The following is a 17,913-nucleotide window of genomic DNA, read 5'->3' as shown; positions in this document are numbered from 1 at the left end:
AAGCTCTAAAAGCATTGGACATGGCTGGCTGAGCCAGCGTTCTGCCTGGCCTGACTGCTGCCATGCCATTTTGGGGTTATCTGTGAAGAAGTGAGAACGCTGGGTGCAGATGGATGTGCTCACACACAGGTCATTCCCACTCCTGCAAACACCACGGCCCAGGCCCCCTGCTTCCACCACAGTTCCTCCTCTGGGCTCAGAGGGATGGAAAGGGTAAATGGCTGCAGCAAGCCAGGCATGGAGACCAGCTGTCCCATGCACAAGTCTCCAGTGTCTTAACCTCCAGACCACAGTGCTCAGCTTCTTCTGAAAAAGGGCAAGGCTGTACAGCAGAACTGTGGAACTGGAAGGCTTGTGGGCTGAAACGAGTCCAAAAGACATATTAACAGGCATGAGAGGCCTGTGATGAAATAGCTAAGGTATTAATGCAGCCAGAGGCTGGTAATGAATACAAAAAATGCCCACATTTACCCAAGAGGTCCCAAAGGTCTTTTGTCCAGAACATTGTGATCCTTAGAGAAATCTCTTAAGAAAGTTAAACCACAGGGTTAGGGCTCCAGGACAAAATCTGGGCTAGTGTGGTCTCTCAGCTGTTCTGACCTCAGTCTGATGAGACCTTATTTGCAGTCTTGTGCCTTTTAAAGAGCATGGATAGCATCCTCTGGGACTTGCACCCTGTCAGGTGAGGGTGCCCTCCTGTCCCTGTGGGTGCTGGGTCTCTCCCTGTGCCCTGTGGCTGTGCTGCAGGTGGTAAAGCTTAGTTTGCGTATTTTCAGACGAGATTCTGTCCCCTGGTGACAGGGGAAGTCCTGAATGCTCAAGTACTACCCATGATATACAAAATGCTCTTGTGGTATTTAGCTCTCCATCTCTCAGCTGATGAAGCAAACCTCTGAGGTGCAGAGCACAGGTCAGTGCTGGATAAAGTGCCATCATCACAATCTGACCTTCACTTCTCCTTCTTTCCTCGGCCCATTCCTTCTTTAATGCATGGAGAACCTGGAAATGGTCTCTTGGTGCTGAGCAGAGCTGGGTTGCAAGGAGAAAATGGGACCTGGAGGCTGATGAAAGAAGAGAATTGGATGGCTGAACATCCCTGGTGCTGGATAAAGTGCAAACATCACAGAAAAGAGAAAGCAAAAGCAGGTTTCATGGATGTTCCTCTAAAGTCAATTCCAAACCAGTGCCCATCTGACCTGCTTTTTGGAGTGGCTGAACCCACTTTTTAGGACTCATGCACTGCAGACAGGCCCCTTTTTGACCCCTCCAAAGGTGTGGCAGGCCTTGACAGTCCTCAAGGCTGTACTCACACTGCTCACCCTACGTCTGGGTGTCCTTTAGCCTCTCCATCCTTCACAATTTTTTCTTCTTTTGTACATATGGTTTCCCATTCAGAGAGCCCCAATGAGGAAGGGCTGCTGAGTGGAGGTCTTGCTGCATGGCACTGGCAGGTCCCTTGGCATGTCCCTTGGCATGAAAACACCACCAATGCTGTGATTATTTTGTGCACCTGATGTGGGAGTCGGTACAGCCATTCTTTGCTTTGACCATTAACAAGGCCTGATTTTCGTCCAAAACAAGCTTTCTTGAAACAAAATAGTCATTTTCCAGCCTTCCTGTAGAAGCCAAAAGTATTTTAAGTTGGACTGGACTGGCTTAAACACAGGGCGGGGAGGGAGTCAGTAGGTTTGGTACGTTTTAATAATGAAGAGAAGAATGTGAAAGGAAGGATTAAACATGGTGGTTTATGTGTATTTATTGAGGCAATTTATAAGGTGCCTTTTGCAAAATATCTTGAGCACTGCGTGGAAAACCACAATGCAAAATATTTGAAAAATCTGAACACAAAGCCAGCATGTCCCAGCATCCAGCCAGGAAACAGAGGAGAAGCTGGCACTGGGAGCAGTTCTCTAATCACCAGGCCACAGCAAAAGGAGATCTGTGTCTGCAGGACAAGATGAGCCATCAAGGGAAGGATCTGTTCCCTGTGCTCCAGACAGCCCCAGGTGGGCAGCCTGGAGGACAAATGGCTCAGCCCATCAGATCTCCTGCAAAGGGAGACCTGGGCTGACAGACCACAGTGGAGATAGGGTGACCCTGGCTGATCTGGGAGGCCTGGAGGTGGCCCTTGGCAAGCCCAGCTGGTGAACACGTAGGAGCAGGACTGCCTGGATGGGAGCACGTTGGGGAATCCAACCACTGCTCCATCTGTACTGCACAGTGCTCAGCACTGCTGCCCCTGGACCTTTTTCAGGGAGAGGCCAGTTAGAAGCCCATTTCACCTGTCCAAGGCAAGAACACAGATGTTTGTGGCACAGTTTCAGTTATGGGATTTTCTCTCTTGGAACTGAAGCCTGAGTCTTTGGCATGCTGCTGTGCTGGTGGCTTTTTCCTGTGAGATGGCCAGAGCTGCCCCTCCAGCTGTGGGGCTCTGCTAAACCCTGCGGAGGGGCTGCCAAGTGCCCCCCAAAATCTTTGTGACGTCCATGGGACACCTATGAGGTGAAGAATACTATAAAGAATGCACTTAACAAGCCTTGAAGTCATGGGTACTGGAAAAATATTCTGTGGAGGATTTAACTGAATTAAAGAACAGGTAAAGACCTCAAGACAAAATTGCTGCACCTCTATTATGCAACTTCTTCAATCATTTTTAAGGGTGGCAAGGAACTGAAAATGGGTAGAGTAGAAAAATGACCATGCTGATTTCTTTGAGCCATACAAGATGCATTTTTTAGTATCTTTAGCATAGTCAATTTCCTTATACAGTACTTTTCCTGAAAATAATCTGCTATAATAAAAATGAAGGAATACCATGCCCATGGGACAGAGATTAATCTGCAGTACATAAGGACATGTCTTCAGGGGAGGAAGCATACCTGCAAGAGGAGGTTTCATTGCAGGAAGTACTGCTCACCAAATTGCTGAGTTGTCAGCATATTTGAAGAGATAACTTTGTTTTGCAAATCTAACCTGTGCAGTGTCTGCTGTGGCAGAGGCTGGGAGAGATGAGTGAGATCAACAAATGTTGTGAGTGGAGTGGCCTTCATCGCTTCCTTCCCTACAGTAACAACTTGCCTCTTCCAATGAGAAGAGTGAAATACTTCAAAAAACCCAAAACAAAACAAGAAAACCAGCTCATAAAACTTCATCTGTTGGCAGTGAGGCCCAAGACAGGACATCAGTGTAGTTTTAGCTCATCTGACTGAAGGTCAATCCACAAAGTAGCCCTTTGGTTGGCTGGGACATTTACTACATATATTAAGGCTTTGGGCAATCTGTGTTGGGAAAGGGGTTTTGGACAGGTGTCCCTTGAGATTAGTCCAGGGTCTTTCAATTACGAGCTGCTTGTCCACCTGTCTGTCCCAGTGTTGGAAGAGAGGTGACAACAAGAACTATGAAGGCCAAGCCTTCCATTTCGATCCTGAATGAGAAGCATGGACTGATGCACCTGCATCTTGGTCTGAGAAGGGCAGCATCACCTGGCTTTCTGTCACATGGTTTTCAGGTATTGTGTGGTCATTGCCCTTACCTGGAGGACTTTATCAGCTAGGAGCAGAACTGATTTACAGCCTAACATTTTTCAGAAATAAGAGTGTGCCTAAAGCAGAGAGGTGCTGGTATGGATGATATTAGAATAGGGGTTGATACTTGGAAGTGCTGCAAAGCATTGCTGGAGGAGCTGGTTTGCATGCAGGAGGATTTGACCTTGGACTTTCTCCTGCAGTTCAGGCCAACACCCTCTGCCCTCTAGGCCTGAAAAATATTCCTTACTCTTTCTTTAAAAATATATTTGTTATGTCTAATTTTTCTGGCCAGAGCACTGGTACAGACTTGTACCCACAGAGCTATGTGGGTCAGGGGTGGGAGGTGATGTGACACGTGAGTGACTTTAGCTAAGCTTACTGGAGTCCCCAGTGCAGTCACACTGCACAACTGTTCTCTTCTGGGGACAGTTTGCTGTCATCCCAGGGGATGGTGGCTTTATTGTCCCAGTGCGAAGTCTTCCTGGGCTCACTGTGACATCCATGCTGCCAGTTCCAGAGTGGGTTTGAAAGCAGACACCCAAAGCTCTGACCTGCTCATGTTCAAGGGACCTGCCAAAGGGCTCTGGGTGTCTTGGAGCAGTGTCTCTGATAACCCAGAGCATGTGAGCTTGGATCTTGGCTGCCAAGCTCCAGACTTTATGTGGGATATGTGTGGGTGTGTGAGTAATGTGGCCAGCAGAAGAGTCCCATTCTGGGGACAAGCTCAGGTTAGAAGAGTCACATCCCCCGTGATCCCATGCGTTAGGCACAGAACAGGACATGGGCTGAAGCAGTGAGGGAACAGGTTTGTGTGCTCCGGCCGTGGAGTTGCAGCCAGGCAGCCTGGTCCCCAGCCAGAGCACCGCAGCACCCAGGCCCAGCTCCAGAGCAGCTCTCCTTGGGATCACACACAGCTTCCTCCACGCCAGCTGCTGGGCAGCGTGGAGGCCACTGCCATGCTGCCAGGTGTGTGGGTGAGTCACGGAGCACAACTGCCCCCACTCCCAAGTCAGTCTAGACACAGGGAAGTCCAGCTGCCTGCAAACACCCCATCCCATCAGCTTCCCAGCCACGGCTCTCCTGGCTGGCTCGGGTAATTTGGAAGAACTCCAGCAGAGGATTTGGCAGGCTGATCTCTCACAGTTCTCCCCAGTTCAGACCAATGTGGTGAACTGGTTTACCAAACACTTCATGCTGTTCACTGTGCTTTTGCTCTTCGAGTAATGACTGTGTTCGTTGGCACAACGTCAACATTCATGAAGTGACAGTCCTTGTCTTCATGTGAGAGGTTATTGTCATGCTGGAGTGGAAACATCTATTTGCTTTTGTGGGAGAAAAGTGGGTATAGAGGGCAATGTGGTGATTTTACAAGCAGCAGTGTTGAGTATAGGAAGCCACATGGTTGAGTCCCATCTCTGCCATTCCAGAGTGGGTTTTCCAGTGAATTCCCAGCAGTGGAGGATCTTCAAGGTGTTCTAAGAAAGATTTTAGCTGCCTGGGAGGATGCAGACAATATTTCAGTGGCATGTGGATCGTGCTGAGCTTGCTATCAAACCTCTCCAGGTGCTTATCACTGGTGTAGATTTTTTTGATGTAAATAGTTTGTGTAGAGAGGCTGACATTTTCCCACGGACCATCACTTAAACCTTGTGGGAGCTCATGTGCAGGCTGCTGGTGGTGTGGGTATACAGGAATCCTGGCTGCCTTACATGCAGCTACCTGCCCTGACCTGTCCCATGAAATTAAGAGATGCAAAAGCTATTTCCTAGGAGATCTTTTGTGTTTATGCTCTGCTGGGTCAGGCATGCCCACAAAAGCCATTGGGCTGAGGTTGTTTCCATATTGGCTCAGTGGCTGGAGGAGTTTGAAAGCTGGACATCTTTTTATCCACCAGCTGTGCCCCCACCTCCTCTCCATGGGGCAGGGTAGTCCTGCTTGGATGGAAGGATGGCAGTATCCTCCTGACAACCTCTTCTAGGCATATTGATGCAGCACCAGAAAGCAGTGGTAATGTGCTTCAGGGAGACAGATGCACAAATCTTGAGAACCTGAGCTAGAAAAATCTTATTTATTGAGACATAGGGGAATTGAAAGAAACACAAGTGGCAAGAGTTATATCCTTCAGTGATGTTTCCTTGGTTTTTTTGCTTGTTTGTTTGTTTGGTTTGGTTTAGCTTGCTCTCCATCATTTTCTGTATCCATTGCAGTTTCTAGCTCTGTATTCAGATTTTTCCTGCCCACTCCCCTTGCATTCCCAGTGCATGTAGCCCTGCAGAAACACAGCACTGGACTGTGAAGAGCTGACTCTACCCAGGAGCTCCTGGCATCCGGCAGAGGGCAAGCGAGCTAAGACAGCGATCCTGTCCCTGCAATCCCCCCTGCAATGATCACTGCTCAGGGAAGATCTTTTGGGATTATTCTGGGCTCTCAGCAGACACGATCATATTATCTAACCTCTTTTTCCCCTCTTCACCTGCCTGCATCTTTCCATTTCTCCTGGCCAGTAGCACCGTATTTTATTTTTTCTGCATTCGTGTCCTGATTGGTATTGGCACGATCTTCTATTCAAAACTTTTAGTTATTTTTCAGTCTGACTAGATACAGTAAGTTTTTTTAAAACGTTTTTTGTTTCTTGTGTTTATTTCCTGCAGTTCTGGAAGACATCTTCCCCTTTTCTGGGTCCGTGTTGGATCATAGGCCCTGGGGGCTTGAAAGCTGATTCCCCGGAGAAGCTGTTGTTTCCCCAGCCTGCTAAAAGCAAGGAGCAGTTCTGTCCAATGTGTGCACAAACATTACTCAAATGGCTCCTGCTGCTCCTTTACAGCTATAGTACATCCAGACATTCATGTTGTTACCTGTTACTGTTCCAGCTGGCAGCTTCACAGTCCCATGTGCTGCAGGACAAAATCTTTCCAATCAAGTCCCCTCCTTTCTGGGAATGTGCACTGTTCACCCTTACACCTGGCTGAGAATAACATTTAAGATTTAATCAGCAAATTAAAAAATAAACAAAGCGAGTTTGAAGAGAAGCAGATATTCCTGTCCTTTATTTTGGGATGCTCTCTCTTTGTTCTCAGCACAAGTTAGTGTGTGTGCATCATCAAAGGGAATTAGAATGTGGTTCAACTCTCAAAAGACACTGCGGGAAACCAACACCAGTTGCTCTGCATTTGCTTCCTGCAAAAGGTCAGCACTGGGCTGTACTTGCTGGGAGAGTTAAAAATGCTGAAGGAAATCTTATACTCATTTCTCTTTGAATGCTCATAGTGCACAGGCTCCTTGTTCTCTTAGGTTCTTCTGGAAAATTCCAGTAACAAAGGTAAATAGGCTTTACTCCAGCTCACAGCTGTTCTGGTAGGTAAAAGAGTGAGAAACTGGTTTATTGCCTTAGACAAGGGTGTGTTTGCTCCTGACTGCTCCCTGTTCCACCCTGCAGCCACCCCAGCAGTGTCCATTGGGACAGAGTGACAGGAGGGACAGCTGGATGCTGTAGAAGGATGGATTCAGCATGGACCGAGAAAATGGATCAGGTTCTGCGTGGGTGGATATCCCAAGAGCCAGGGTATTGCATAGGGCTTGGGGGGAGGTAGATATGGACCCTCTGTTTCAGAGCTTGTGGGTGAGGGAGGAGAACCTGTGCTTGCAGAAGGCTCATCAAAAAACAGCTCTCTCTGGTGGGGTGGGTTTCATCTGGAATCTGTGAGAGACAATAAACAGGATGTCCCACAATGACATTTTTATAGAGCTGCTTTGCAGAGTGGGGCTGTGCTTAAAATCCAAATTTAGTTTATTTGAGTGGGAGCGTCCTCAGCTTTAATGTCTGCTTGCTTTCAAAGCAACATGATAGAGCTTGGCTCATGCAGCTCTGATGTCCAGGCAAACCCGTGATCTGGATCCCTCCTGCTATCTTCCTAAAAGCCCCCTGCCCTTCTGTTGAGCTACGCTGGTGCTCATGTGTTGACATTTCAGCTGTAATGATTTTTTGAAGGGTTAATTAGCAAGCTGTGCTCTGCAGCAGAGATGACTTCATTTTAAGGTTTAAGCATCTTTGTACATCAGGCCAGTAAAATATTCTTGGAAATAGACACAGAGCTATAAACCTAAAATCATGCTCTACTGCAGAGCGAGATACAAGAATCTTTAATAAAAGGTCTGGTTAATTACTAGCATGTGATGGCAAGTGATGAAGAGAGGCTGTGGGCTGTGTTTGTTCAGCGTGGAGAAGAGAGGGCAAGACCCAGTTGCTGTATTTGACTCTCCAAAGGGAAAGTTCAGAGAGGATGGAGCAGGTCTCTGCTCAGAGAGACACCACAAATGGACAAGAAACAACAGGGGCAAGTGCTGTGAGGGAAGTTCTGTCTCAATAAAAGAAAATAATTTCAGAGGGTTTACCCCAGAGTGGCTGTGGAATCAGAACAGATGCTGAGCAACCTTTTCCAGCTCTGAAGGGGAACTCTGTAAGTCTCTAGCTGAACGCTCTGCTCTGCACACCCACTTTAGGTGGGGAATTCCTAGAGGTATTTGTTTGTGGGGTTACCAGGGGACCTTTTCTTGGGATGGAAGGAATATACAGCCTTGGGCAGTGGCGGCCCAACCTTCTTACTTTAGTCATGCCTTTTCTTTGGCAGGTGTCCACATCACCAAGAAAGTGAAGAGTTCGTTAGTCCAGCTCCTCCTCTGTCACAGTGAGGGTGCAGAGAAGCAAGCCAGAAACCAGCAGTGATGCTTGGAGAGAATGCTGCAGAAGGGGTCTTGCTTGTGGCCACATGTCAGTGCTTGTGTTCATAGGCTGATACATACAAATGTACTGAAGAAATGGAAAGACTCACTGCTGTAGGAGTGTCTCAGGCTGCCTGGCTGTCTCAGCAGGGCTGCAGCAGTGCAGGAGGGCTCATTGTGCTACCCTGGGATGAGATCATCCAGATCATCCCCTCCCACACCTGTCTTGACAGGTAGTGTGCTTTAAAGCATATGATTAAATACTGTGAGCTGAGGCCCCATGATTTTCTGCTGGCCCCTGGACACTTTTATACAGGGCTAGTTCCTCAGCCTTTCTCCCATGCTGCTGCTGAAGAGGGCAAGTGTTCTGTCTGGAGGCAGAAGGGCAGAGCTGGTGTTGCCCCAAGGTCTCCTACAAGTGGTCTCTGCTACTGAGCAGGGTCAAAGGTGGGATAGAGCTTATCTAGGTCCTGGGGAGCTGTAGAATGAGGACCTGTTCCTTCAATATGCTCTGTCCCCTCAGCCCTGCCTTGGCCACATGTCCAGAAATGAGTCAGACCAGGAGAGGTACAGGCCCAGGGCCAGGGAAATAGGACTGGAGGAATTCTTGTTTAAGAAGTTGGTAGGGGGTTAAAAGCACTGCAGTCCTGTGTGCTCCCTAGTCCTGGAGTAGCTCCTGTTCTTTAACAGCCAGGGGGCTTCTAGTGATGGGGTTTCCTTCGTGCTAGACATAAATGTCAGTGTACCTTCAAACACTTCTCTTGCCCTAGGAGAACTCTGTGCTCTGAGTCGAGATCTGAATGGCCTGTCTTGCCCCAGCCAAAACACGACTGTTCCCTGTGTTTCTTCCAGTACTTGTTTTATTTGTCCCATGAGACAAATAAAGTTACTTCCCTGAGGAGGCTTTGACATAGGCAGCTAGAGACCAGCAGCTGGAGTCCTTTCTTAATATGTAGTCACACTACACTTTCCTTTCCTTCATCCTGTTCCATCCAAGCACTTTCTGTGGACTCATGTAAGCAATCCCTGCTCTCCCTGGGGCTGCAGCCCCTTTCCACTCCATTCCCACATGCAATGTTGTTACTCAAAGCAGTATCCCAGCATGGTGCCTAGAAAAGAGCTGTTTTCTCTCCTGAGTAGGTTCTCCAAAGCTGTTATTACTTTTCCAACAGCAAATACAAAGCAAGTAGAAATGTTGGCTGATGCTGCTAACAAAATTCTTAAGCATCTATGTGTGCTTTGAAATGTTTTCATCCCGCTGCCCTGCTCAAGGGGTACCAGGCACCGAGGGAAGCCTGTCAATGCAAATGTCAAAATGATCTTTGGGTTCTCATATCTGTCAGGGGAATACTGTCCATTTGCTATTCCAGGGGCTGGGAGGCGGTCCCAGCCCTCTCCAAGAAGCTGGACCCTTTAGCATCTGGATTCACTGAAACAAAGGGATTTTTTCTTGGGATCTAAATCCCCATGGAAACCATGGATCATACTGGAAGACTCGGTAGGTGTATGGACTGTGGTGGCTCTTATGCCCAGGCATATGAGTTTTCAGGAGCATTCCTGCTACTGAAAGGAAATCAAGGTTGAGTGGTCTGGAGAGGGAAGGTCTCTGAGGCCAAAAGAACAAGTCCTCAGGTAAGAAGCAAGGGCTGTTAGTCACCAAATATAAACACTACTAGTCCCCATTCCCTCTAAGTTACAGCTGGAATTTTGTGTTGTCTGTAAAGTCACTGAGAATTTAGGATCTTTGTAAACAAGTCACCTTCTGCTGATACCCTGAGAACTGCCACTGGGAAACTGTAATAAAGCAGCTGTGTACAGCACCAGGTCCTTTAGCCACCCAAGGCCCACTTCAAACAGATTTGTTTAAAGTAGGAATATCTCTGCAAAGATGCACTGCTACTCGGCTCTTCCTTCCCTTGCCTTAGCTACATCTCTTTGCCAGGTCCTCTTCCAAGAGCAATTAGCCCTGGTACCTGCAGAAATCAAGGACATTCTCCACATAAATCCTCTCTGCTATTGTTTTATCATCCCCATAAGCCAAGCCACTGTGTCTGAAATGCCTAGGTCAATACTGAACCTTTTTTCCTTACCTCCTCCTAGTCAGCTGCTTGCTTTCAAACCATTTTAAACACCTGCAACTAATGAAGGCATCTTTGAGGGAAGCTTAGGGATGAGTGAAGAGTGACTGCTGGGAGTGACTCCGAGTGCACAAGACAAACTTGTGACACCCTGCCTCTGTGCCCTGCACCCCTCTGGAGAGCAGCGGTGGGTAAGTACCGAGCACCTGGCCCCTCAGCGTGAGAATCACCATTGCTTTACACCCTCCAGCTAATGGGTGGTTTTAGCTCTGCTAATCTCTAATCAGTGCTGGAGAAACCTAAACAAACTAGCCTGGACCATTCCAAAGCATTCATAATTACTGGATCAGGCTCAAAGATAATGCATTTAGGGCTGCTCTTAAAACATTTCAGATAGGGTGAATGTAAATAAAGTGGCCTATAATTGACCCTTCTGCTGACATCTGAACCCTGGCTGTGCTGATGCACCTGGGGAAAACAATATGAGGATGGAGAGGGGTGCCTGGGGCATCAGGCAGGTCCAGACCTACCTCTGAGCGTGACCTGTGGGGCAGCAGAGGTAAAGTTGTGGATCAGAGCTGCAGGAGCTTGTGGGGTACCTGAGCCCCTTGCATGGGAGCCAACCAAGCTCCAGAGAACAAGTGCTGATGGAAGTGTGAAACATGCTGGTGAGTTTTGGGGGGGTTGAAAGTACAAGAGGCTGATGTGCAACCACAGGTGTAACTCTGGCAGTGCAGGTAAGGTATGCAGTGAAGCTCTGGGCTCTTAACCCTGATGAGGAAGAAGACCTGATGCTGGGAACTCATTTCTGAGCCATTCGTTTATTTCCTCCAAAACTTGCTGTTTACAGTGTGGTTGCCTTGGGGAGCAGCTGTGGGCAGGATGGAACAAGAGGGTCCTGCCAGTGCCTCCCTCCTCCCTGCAGGGCTCTGCTGAGCTCACTCCCACCACCCCAATTCAGTGAGCAAAGCTACTGACCTGGGGTGCCTGAAGGCAGGTTTTAAGGCATGTGTCAGCATGGGGCTGGAGTATTGGGACCTACAGTCCTGGGGAGTGAGCAAGGAGGGACAGAGAGCCAATTCCCTGCCTGGATCCAGTAGCCTGGATTTTAAGGCTTAGTGTTCCTTTTGAGGGGGGAGTAAAGGTCCCCCCTGCAGGGGCAGAGGGCAGGGCAGAGCTCCTTCTGCCCCTGCTACCGACTCTGGCCTTGGTCGTGTTCCTCTGGCACCCCCTGTGAAGGGATGGGGATGAAGGAGGAAAGACCTTCTGTCATCTCTGACATGCTTCACTGTGCCAGAGGCAATTCCTACCTCTCAGTACCTTTTACTCATGGCCGAACTTCACTGAATCTCCAAGGAGAAAGCAAAATTCTTTTATGGCTTTGTCCTTTGTCAAGGATGAATTAGGAAAAATAACCTCACAAACAGAAAGTGGAGGCCCAAATACATCAATCCCAACCTTCGTCCTCACAGCCTCCCCTTTGTCATCATGTGACCCTCACCATGTCTCAGACTCCAGCACCCACCATAAAGCACTTTGTGTCAGTCTACTGAAAAGGACGACTTTAAAAATAATAAAAACACTGTTTTAATCTTCTTGACTTTTTTTTTCTTCCTCCCCTCCCCTGTGCTCTATTGCCCATGAAGAAAAAATGAGGGAAAGAAAAAGGCAGAAGGGCACTTTGTTTTCTCCCCCCACACACTCGGAGCTGTAAAATACTTCTTAATCATTGGGAGCAAGAGGATCTCCGTGCTGGGCCTCCACTTTTTGTTTGTGAGTTTATTTTTCCTAATTCATCTTTGACAAAGGACAGAGCCATAAAAGAATCAACCAGCACGTCTGTGGGAAAAAACTGCCCTGAAAAGGGTCGGAGGAATACTGTAGCATTTCCAAACAATTCCAAGGGCTAAAGCCTGTGTGAGATGCAGCTTCAGCTATAACTTGCCTTTCTAGGAACAAGCGTACATCTGTTTGGCAATGCCATATTTTGTAGGGTAAAATAAACCCTTGAGAACAAACACGCCAGCTTATCCAGAGGGGCAAATGCCTGGGAACAGAGCTCACTTGTTAATCCTAAAACTGTCAGCAAAGACCCACTGGAGAAATTATAGCTGGCCACGGGCACTCAAGCTGTTTCCCTCTGCCTCCCTGCCTCCCCCCATCCCCACAACAGCTGTAAAACCTTCTTTATTGTTCTGCCGGAGTTGGAGAGCAGCACAGAGAGGTCTCCCAGCGCAGGGCTGCAGCAGCAGGGGCAGGGGGAACATCTGATCCATTGTATCTGCACCGGTGTTATTGCTTCAGTGGCAGACAAAGAAAATGACGGCGATAAAAGGAGAACAGCCCAAGCACCTACTAAAGAGGCATATGAGCAGGAAATCCTGGCTCGTTCCCACATCTGAGAGCATACGGTTTCTTTCCCTACAGGATCATTATGTTTAATGTCCTTCTGCAATTCAGGCAGCTGAGCCAGCGGAGCCCCTTCCCTCCCCCTCCTCTCTACCTTCCCTTCCCTCATCAGATTTCGAGCCCTCCCCGTGGAAAATGATTTGTGCACAAGCAGCCTACACAACGGTGCTTAGAAGGAATTTGCCCCTGCCAGGAGTTATTAATGGCACCCCAGTAAATGCCCCCAGCAAAATGGGCCGCTGCAAGCATCAAGTGCGTGTTGAAAAATCGGGTTTAAATCGTCCCTTGGGCAATGACCTATTGGCCACCTGAAAAACGCAGGATTGGTTTGCTGCATAATTAAGTTCAGGCCATCTCTTGTGCTTACACATGCAGAAACCCAGATGTCAGCTTGGTGCGAGTCAAAGTTCTGGGCTCTTTTAAAGCACCAGAAGACAGACTGTGAGGGCATAAGATTTGCCACTGGAAGAAAACCTGCTTTGGATACTTGGAATATTTAACTGACTGCAACAGATAATTAGCCAAACCCTCTTATGCCTCCAAATATAGATTCATTAGTCATATGAAAGTATCTCATTGGAACCAAATGTGAGTCATTAGTGAAGTCAACAGCAGATCATAAAAAAGGTACCGAGAGCCTCCTTCCCGCTATCCCTGAGAAGTTGTAAGTGTGCAGTGAAAATAATTTGCTCCATTTTCTATTGAACATCTGCTGGGAAATCTGTTTAAAGGAGAGGCTTTTGAAGGCCTGCTGGTATTCAGGGCTGTGCATCCCATTTTCCCACTTCGAGATTTGTGGGAGTAACAATTGCAAATCCTGTTCTGGGCTTTTTTACTGCATTTATTTTTCTTTTTGTCTTCTGGAAGAGACTTTTGCAAGTTGCCCAGGCTAAAATTTGGGTTCTGTAATATAAAAAGACATTTTGTAACATGAAGTAGAATAAAAATCTCTTCATTATTTGCTTGTAATTTCAGGGGAACATATTTTTTGGCTTGGAATTTCAGAGTCCCCAGCACTCAGAGCAATAAGTGTTGCTGCCACAAAGACCCCAAAACCAACTGGATACTTTCCAAAGTAAAATGAGGCTGGTTAAAATCGGTGTTCAGCTTAAGCAAGGTGCAAACAAGCAATGGTGGCTTTTAAAAATTAAAGCAAGTGGGTAGTTCCTCTATGGAAAGGTATTTGCAGCATGGTGAGCAGACAGAGAAAGGGATTATGCTTGATTAAACTCTTGTAAAACCTGAGTTATTGTTTGGGAAGACCCAGGGACTGGGATGGGACTACACAGTCAGTCCCAGGATGTATCACAGATTTCACAGAGCATGCTGAACACTGCAGTCCATCAACCAACCCTGCAGTCATCAATCTCACAAACAAACATGTTGTTTTATAACTCCAGAGCCGTGAGTAATCCTGTGCCAAAAGTTGTGTCGCACGAGTTGTCAACAGCAGCATTCCATATTTTTCTTAATGTGAAAAAAACTAAAACCAGAACAACAAAAAATGACACCAGCAAAGCTCCAAAGCTGTCCTTTTTCCTGTGGCTGAGGGAACTCAGGCTGCCTCAGTGCCTGACTTTAACCGTACACCCCACAAAGATATTAACTGAGCTTTCCAGCTTCATTAGCTCAGTTGCATTCCCTTGACTTTGTTGTTATTACTTTTTTATTATGGGAAAACTAGTTACCTCTATGTAATACCTCTTGTAGTTAAAATCTTCTCAGTAGCCTGTGACAGTTGGGCAGCAGGAAAAGGAGTGTGATAGGGTTTGAAATGAGCATTTCATACCAGAACCCCAAAGCTCAGAGACCTCTGTCTCTGTGCCTCTGGTTGTACCCCACTTTTGTTCACCCTCGTGAGGCAGTGCCACGAGGCTGGTGCTGAGGCAGCTGCAGACAGCTTTAATCAGGGGACAAAATATTCCCTGTGGGCAGCCTGGTTGGAGACATGTGGCATTTCTATGGGCATGGAGCCCTGGGTCTGCAAGAGGTCTCACCCAGCTGCAGGGTCCTGCTCCCATGGAGGCATGGTGGCTCCCAGGACCAACATCTGGTGAACAACTGGATGTTGGGACTGTCCCTGAGTCCAGGTGCTGGCCCTGATGCCCACGGTGGCACCTGGACTGAGGTGTGGCTGCTTGTGCCAGGCCTGGCGCTTGTGGCAGCGAGGTGAGAGTGGGCCCTTGCTTCGCCCCCAGCTCCCCCCGTTTTTGGGGGTGTGGAGATCCCCCATCTCCCCCTTTCCCAGCTCTGGGTGTTGCTGTGAGGCACCACTGCAGCCCTCTGGAGGAGGGGGATCTCCATCCGTCCCCGTTCAAGGTGTCTCTCTGAGGCGGGTCCTGACTCCCTTTGTGTTTGTCCCCATCCCCAGAGGGACACCTTGTCTCCCATTGCAGCAGGGCCTCGCCCCGTGTGGCTCAGACTCCCCAGTTCCCCTCTGGGTCAGCCCCAATCTTGTGTGCGGCTGCCCCAGCCCACTCTGGGTCTGATCCCCGCTCCCCACCGGGAGGGACAGCCCCGACCCCCGCGGGGGACCGGGGGCGGGCGCGGGGGCGGCTCTAGGACCCAGCGGCGGCGCAGCGCGCCCGGCCCCGCTCAGCTCCGCTCAGCCCGACTCCGCGCCGCGCCGCGCCGCGCCGAGCCGAGCCGTGCCGTGCCGTGCCGTGCTGTGCCTCACCCGGCCGTGCTGTGCCTCGCCGGGCCGTGCCGTGCCACCCCGCCTGGTTCCGCTCCTCTCCTCTCCGCCCCGCGCCGCCCCGCCGGGGGGCCGAGCGGCGCGTCCACCTGCCGGCCCCGCCGCCCGTCAGTCCCGCCATGGCGCTCGGCGGGGTCGGGCGCGGCGCGGCGCGGGCCGCTTGGCCGCGGCTGCTGCTGGCGGCGGCGGCGGCGGCGCTGGCGCTGGCGGGGCCGGCGCTGCCCGAGGTGCTGTTCCGCTGCCCGCCCTGCACGGCGGAGCGCCTGGCCGCCTGCCCCCCGGCCGCCCGCCCGCCCTGCCCCGAGCTGGTGCGGGAGCCGGGCTGCGGCTGCTGCCCGGTGTGCGCCCGCCTGGAGGCCGAGGCGTGCGGTGTCTACACGCCGCGCTGCGCCGCCGGCTTGCGCTGCTACCCCGACCCCGGCGCCGAGCTGCCCCTGCAAGCCCTGGTGCAGGGACAGGGCACCTGCGCCCGCCGCCGCGACACGGCCGAGTACGGCGCCAGCGCCGAGCGCCCCGCAGGTGAGCAGCGCCCGGCCCCGGCCTCCGCGGGTCCGGCACGGCGCGCCCAGAGCCGCACACCGGGGACGGGGCACCGAGCGCCCTGCGCGGCGCGCCAGGGACCGGGCGCTGCGCTCTGGGGACCTGGGACTGGGGACAGCCGCCCGGGCTGCGGGCACTGGGGACAGTGGGCACTGGGGACAGGTGGGCGCTGGGGACAGGTGGGCGCTGGACATCGCGCACTCGGGAACGTGTGCCGGGGCAGCGCCGGGGTGCCGGAACGTCCAGGGGACAAAGGAACCCTAAAGGGTGACCTCAGGTGGTCTTCCCGGGGCAGAGCGATCCCGCGGGGGGACAGACGAGGGGGATCCCTGCGGGAGAGGAGCGAGAATAAGTGCAGGGAAGCACAAAGAGGGAAGGAATGAGAGGGGCGCTGGAGGGGGGACACATCCCTGAGGTGGGCAAAATGGGATATCTGGGGGTGCAATTACTTCGGGGATTTTAGAGAGGTTTCCTTGGTATGGGACAGGAATCACAGGGGTGGAATGTAACGAGGGAGGGCGAATGCAGGGACTGCTCCAGGGTGCAGGCTGGAGGTTGGGGTCTTTAGGGAAAAAAAACCCACCATGGAAACAGATCAGTGTGAACTTTGGGGAGATGCAGCTGATGGGTGGGGAAGGTCCTTTGGGGAGCAGAGAGAAATTAACGTTCAGATTGGTGTTTAGTGGAGGAGTAAAACCACTCTGAAGGGAAATGGATGCCCCAGGATATAGAGAGAGGTGGTGTGGGGGGCCTGGTGGAAAGGGAGAAGCTGAGGCACTGCGGGGGCCCGGCTGTGTGAGGAACCTGTTCCCTATGGCCACCCTTCCAGCAGAGCCCACCTTGGAGATGAAGTGACCTCTGGCAGCTCCCGTGGGGGTCCTGGCCCTCTCAGGCCCCCCTGTCCCGGGAGCTGGGTGCAGGGACAAGAGGAGCGTCTCCCGCGGGCACAGCCCCGGGGACAGGGACATCAACAGGCTCCTGACCTGTTGCGGTGATTGCCGTGGGAGGGAGCGCTCTTCGGGTTGCCGATACGGCAGCGCTGGGTTTTATTAATGCCTCTTCTCCCGTGCGATCAACTGCAAGCTCTTTCCTTTTTCATGGATGTTGAAAATTGACAAATCGGCTCTGGAAATAGAAACCAGCACTTTCTCCTTTGTGATCACCCGTCCTTGACTTCTGCTGCCTTGCTGGTTTTGCTCCCCTGGCTATGCTTGGGCTTTTGACCCTGTTTGCATAACTAGTTCAGCAGCACGATTTTGAATTCCCTCCCTTCCCTCTTGAGGCTTTATTTAAAAGTGCTCTGAACCGGGCTGTACCGCTTGGCTTCCTTCTTTGTGAGCATGGGAATGCAGCCAGGTACCTGTGCATGCCGCTCCGGGTACCTGTGCACGCTGCTCTGGGTACCTGTGCACGCTGCTCTGAGTACCTGTGCACGCTGCTCCGGTACCTGTGCACGCTGCTCTGGGTACCTGTGCACGCTGCTCCGGTACCTGTGCACGCTGTTCCGAGTACCTGTGCACGCTGTTCCGAGTACCTGTGCACGCTGCTCCGAGTACCTGTGCACGCTGTTCCGAGTACCTGTGCACGCTGCTCCGGGTACCTGTGCACGCTGCTCCGGTACCTGTGCACGCTGCTCCGGGTACCTGTGCACGCTGCTCCGGTACCTGTGCACGCTGTTCCGAGTACCTGTGCGTGCTGCTCTGAGTACCTGTGCACGCTGCTCCGGTACCTGTGCACGCTGCTCCGGTACCTGTGCACGCTGCTCCGGGTACCTGTGCACGCTGCTCTGGTACCTGTGCACGCTGCTCCGGGTACCTGTGCACGCTGCTCCGGTACCTGTGCACGCTGTTCCGAGTACCTGTGCGTGCTGCTCTGAGTACCTGTGCACGCTGCTCCGGTACCTGTGCACGCTGCTCCGGTACCTGTGTACACTGCTCCGGGTACC

The 17,913-nt window shown here is 51.0% G+C and overlaps 2 protein-coding genes across 3 annotated transcripts in view; one reads left to right on the top strand and one right to left on the bottom strand.

Moving 5' to 3' along the window:
* ERCC3 (ERCC excision repair 3, TFIIH core complex helicase subunit) overlaps positions 1-15,549 on the bottom strand; it is a 387,208-nt gene extending 371,659 nt beyond the window's left edge. For both annotated transcript variants that reach the window (XM_063400807.1, XM_063400808.1), the window contains exon 1: positions 15,352-15,549. In XM_063400807.1, the coding sequence (XP_063256877.1) occupies positions 15,352-15,549 (198 nt within the window). The remainder of the gene's footprint in view (positions 1-15,351) is intronic.
* IGFBP2 (insulin like growth factor binding protein 2) overlaps positions 15,548-17,913 on the top strand; it is a 58,358-nt gene continuing 55,992 nt past the window's right edge. Inside the window, exon 1 of the mRNA XM_063400809.1 lies at positions 15,548-15,947. Coding sequence (XP_063256879.1) covers positions 15,548-15,947 — 400 coding nt within the window. The remainder of the gene's footprint in view (positions 15,948-17,913) is intronic.

This window comes from Prinia subflava, chromosome 6 (assembly GCF_021018805.1).
Source record: "Prinia subflava isolate CZ2003 ecotype Zambia chromosome 6, Cam_Psub_1.2, whole genome shotgun sequence".
Lineage (NCBI taxonomy): Eukaryota > Metazoa > Chordata > Aves > Passeriformes > Cisticolidae > Prinia > Prinia subflava.
The sequence above is the reverse complement of the archived record's forward strand: the minus strand, read 5'-3'. Positions and strand labels throughout refer to the sequence as shown.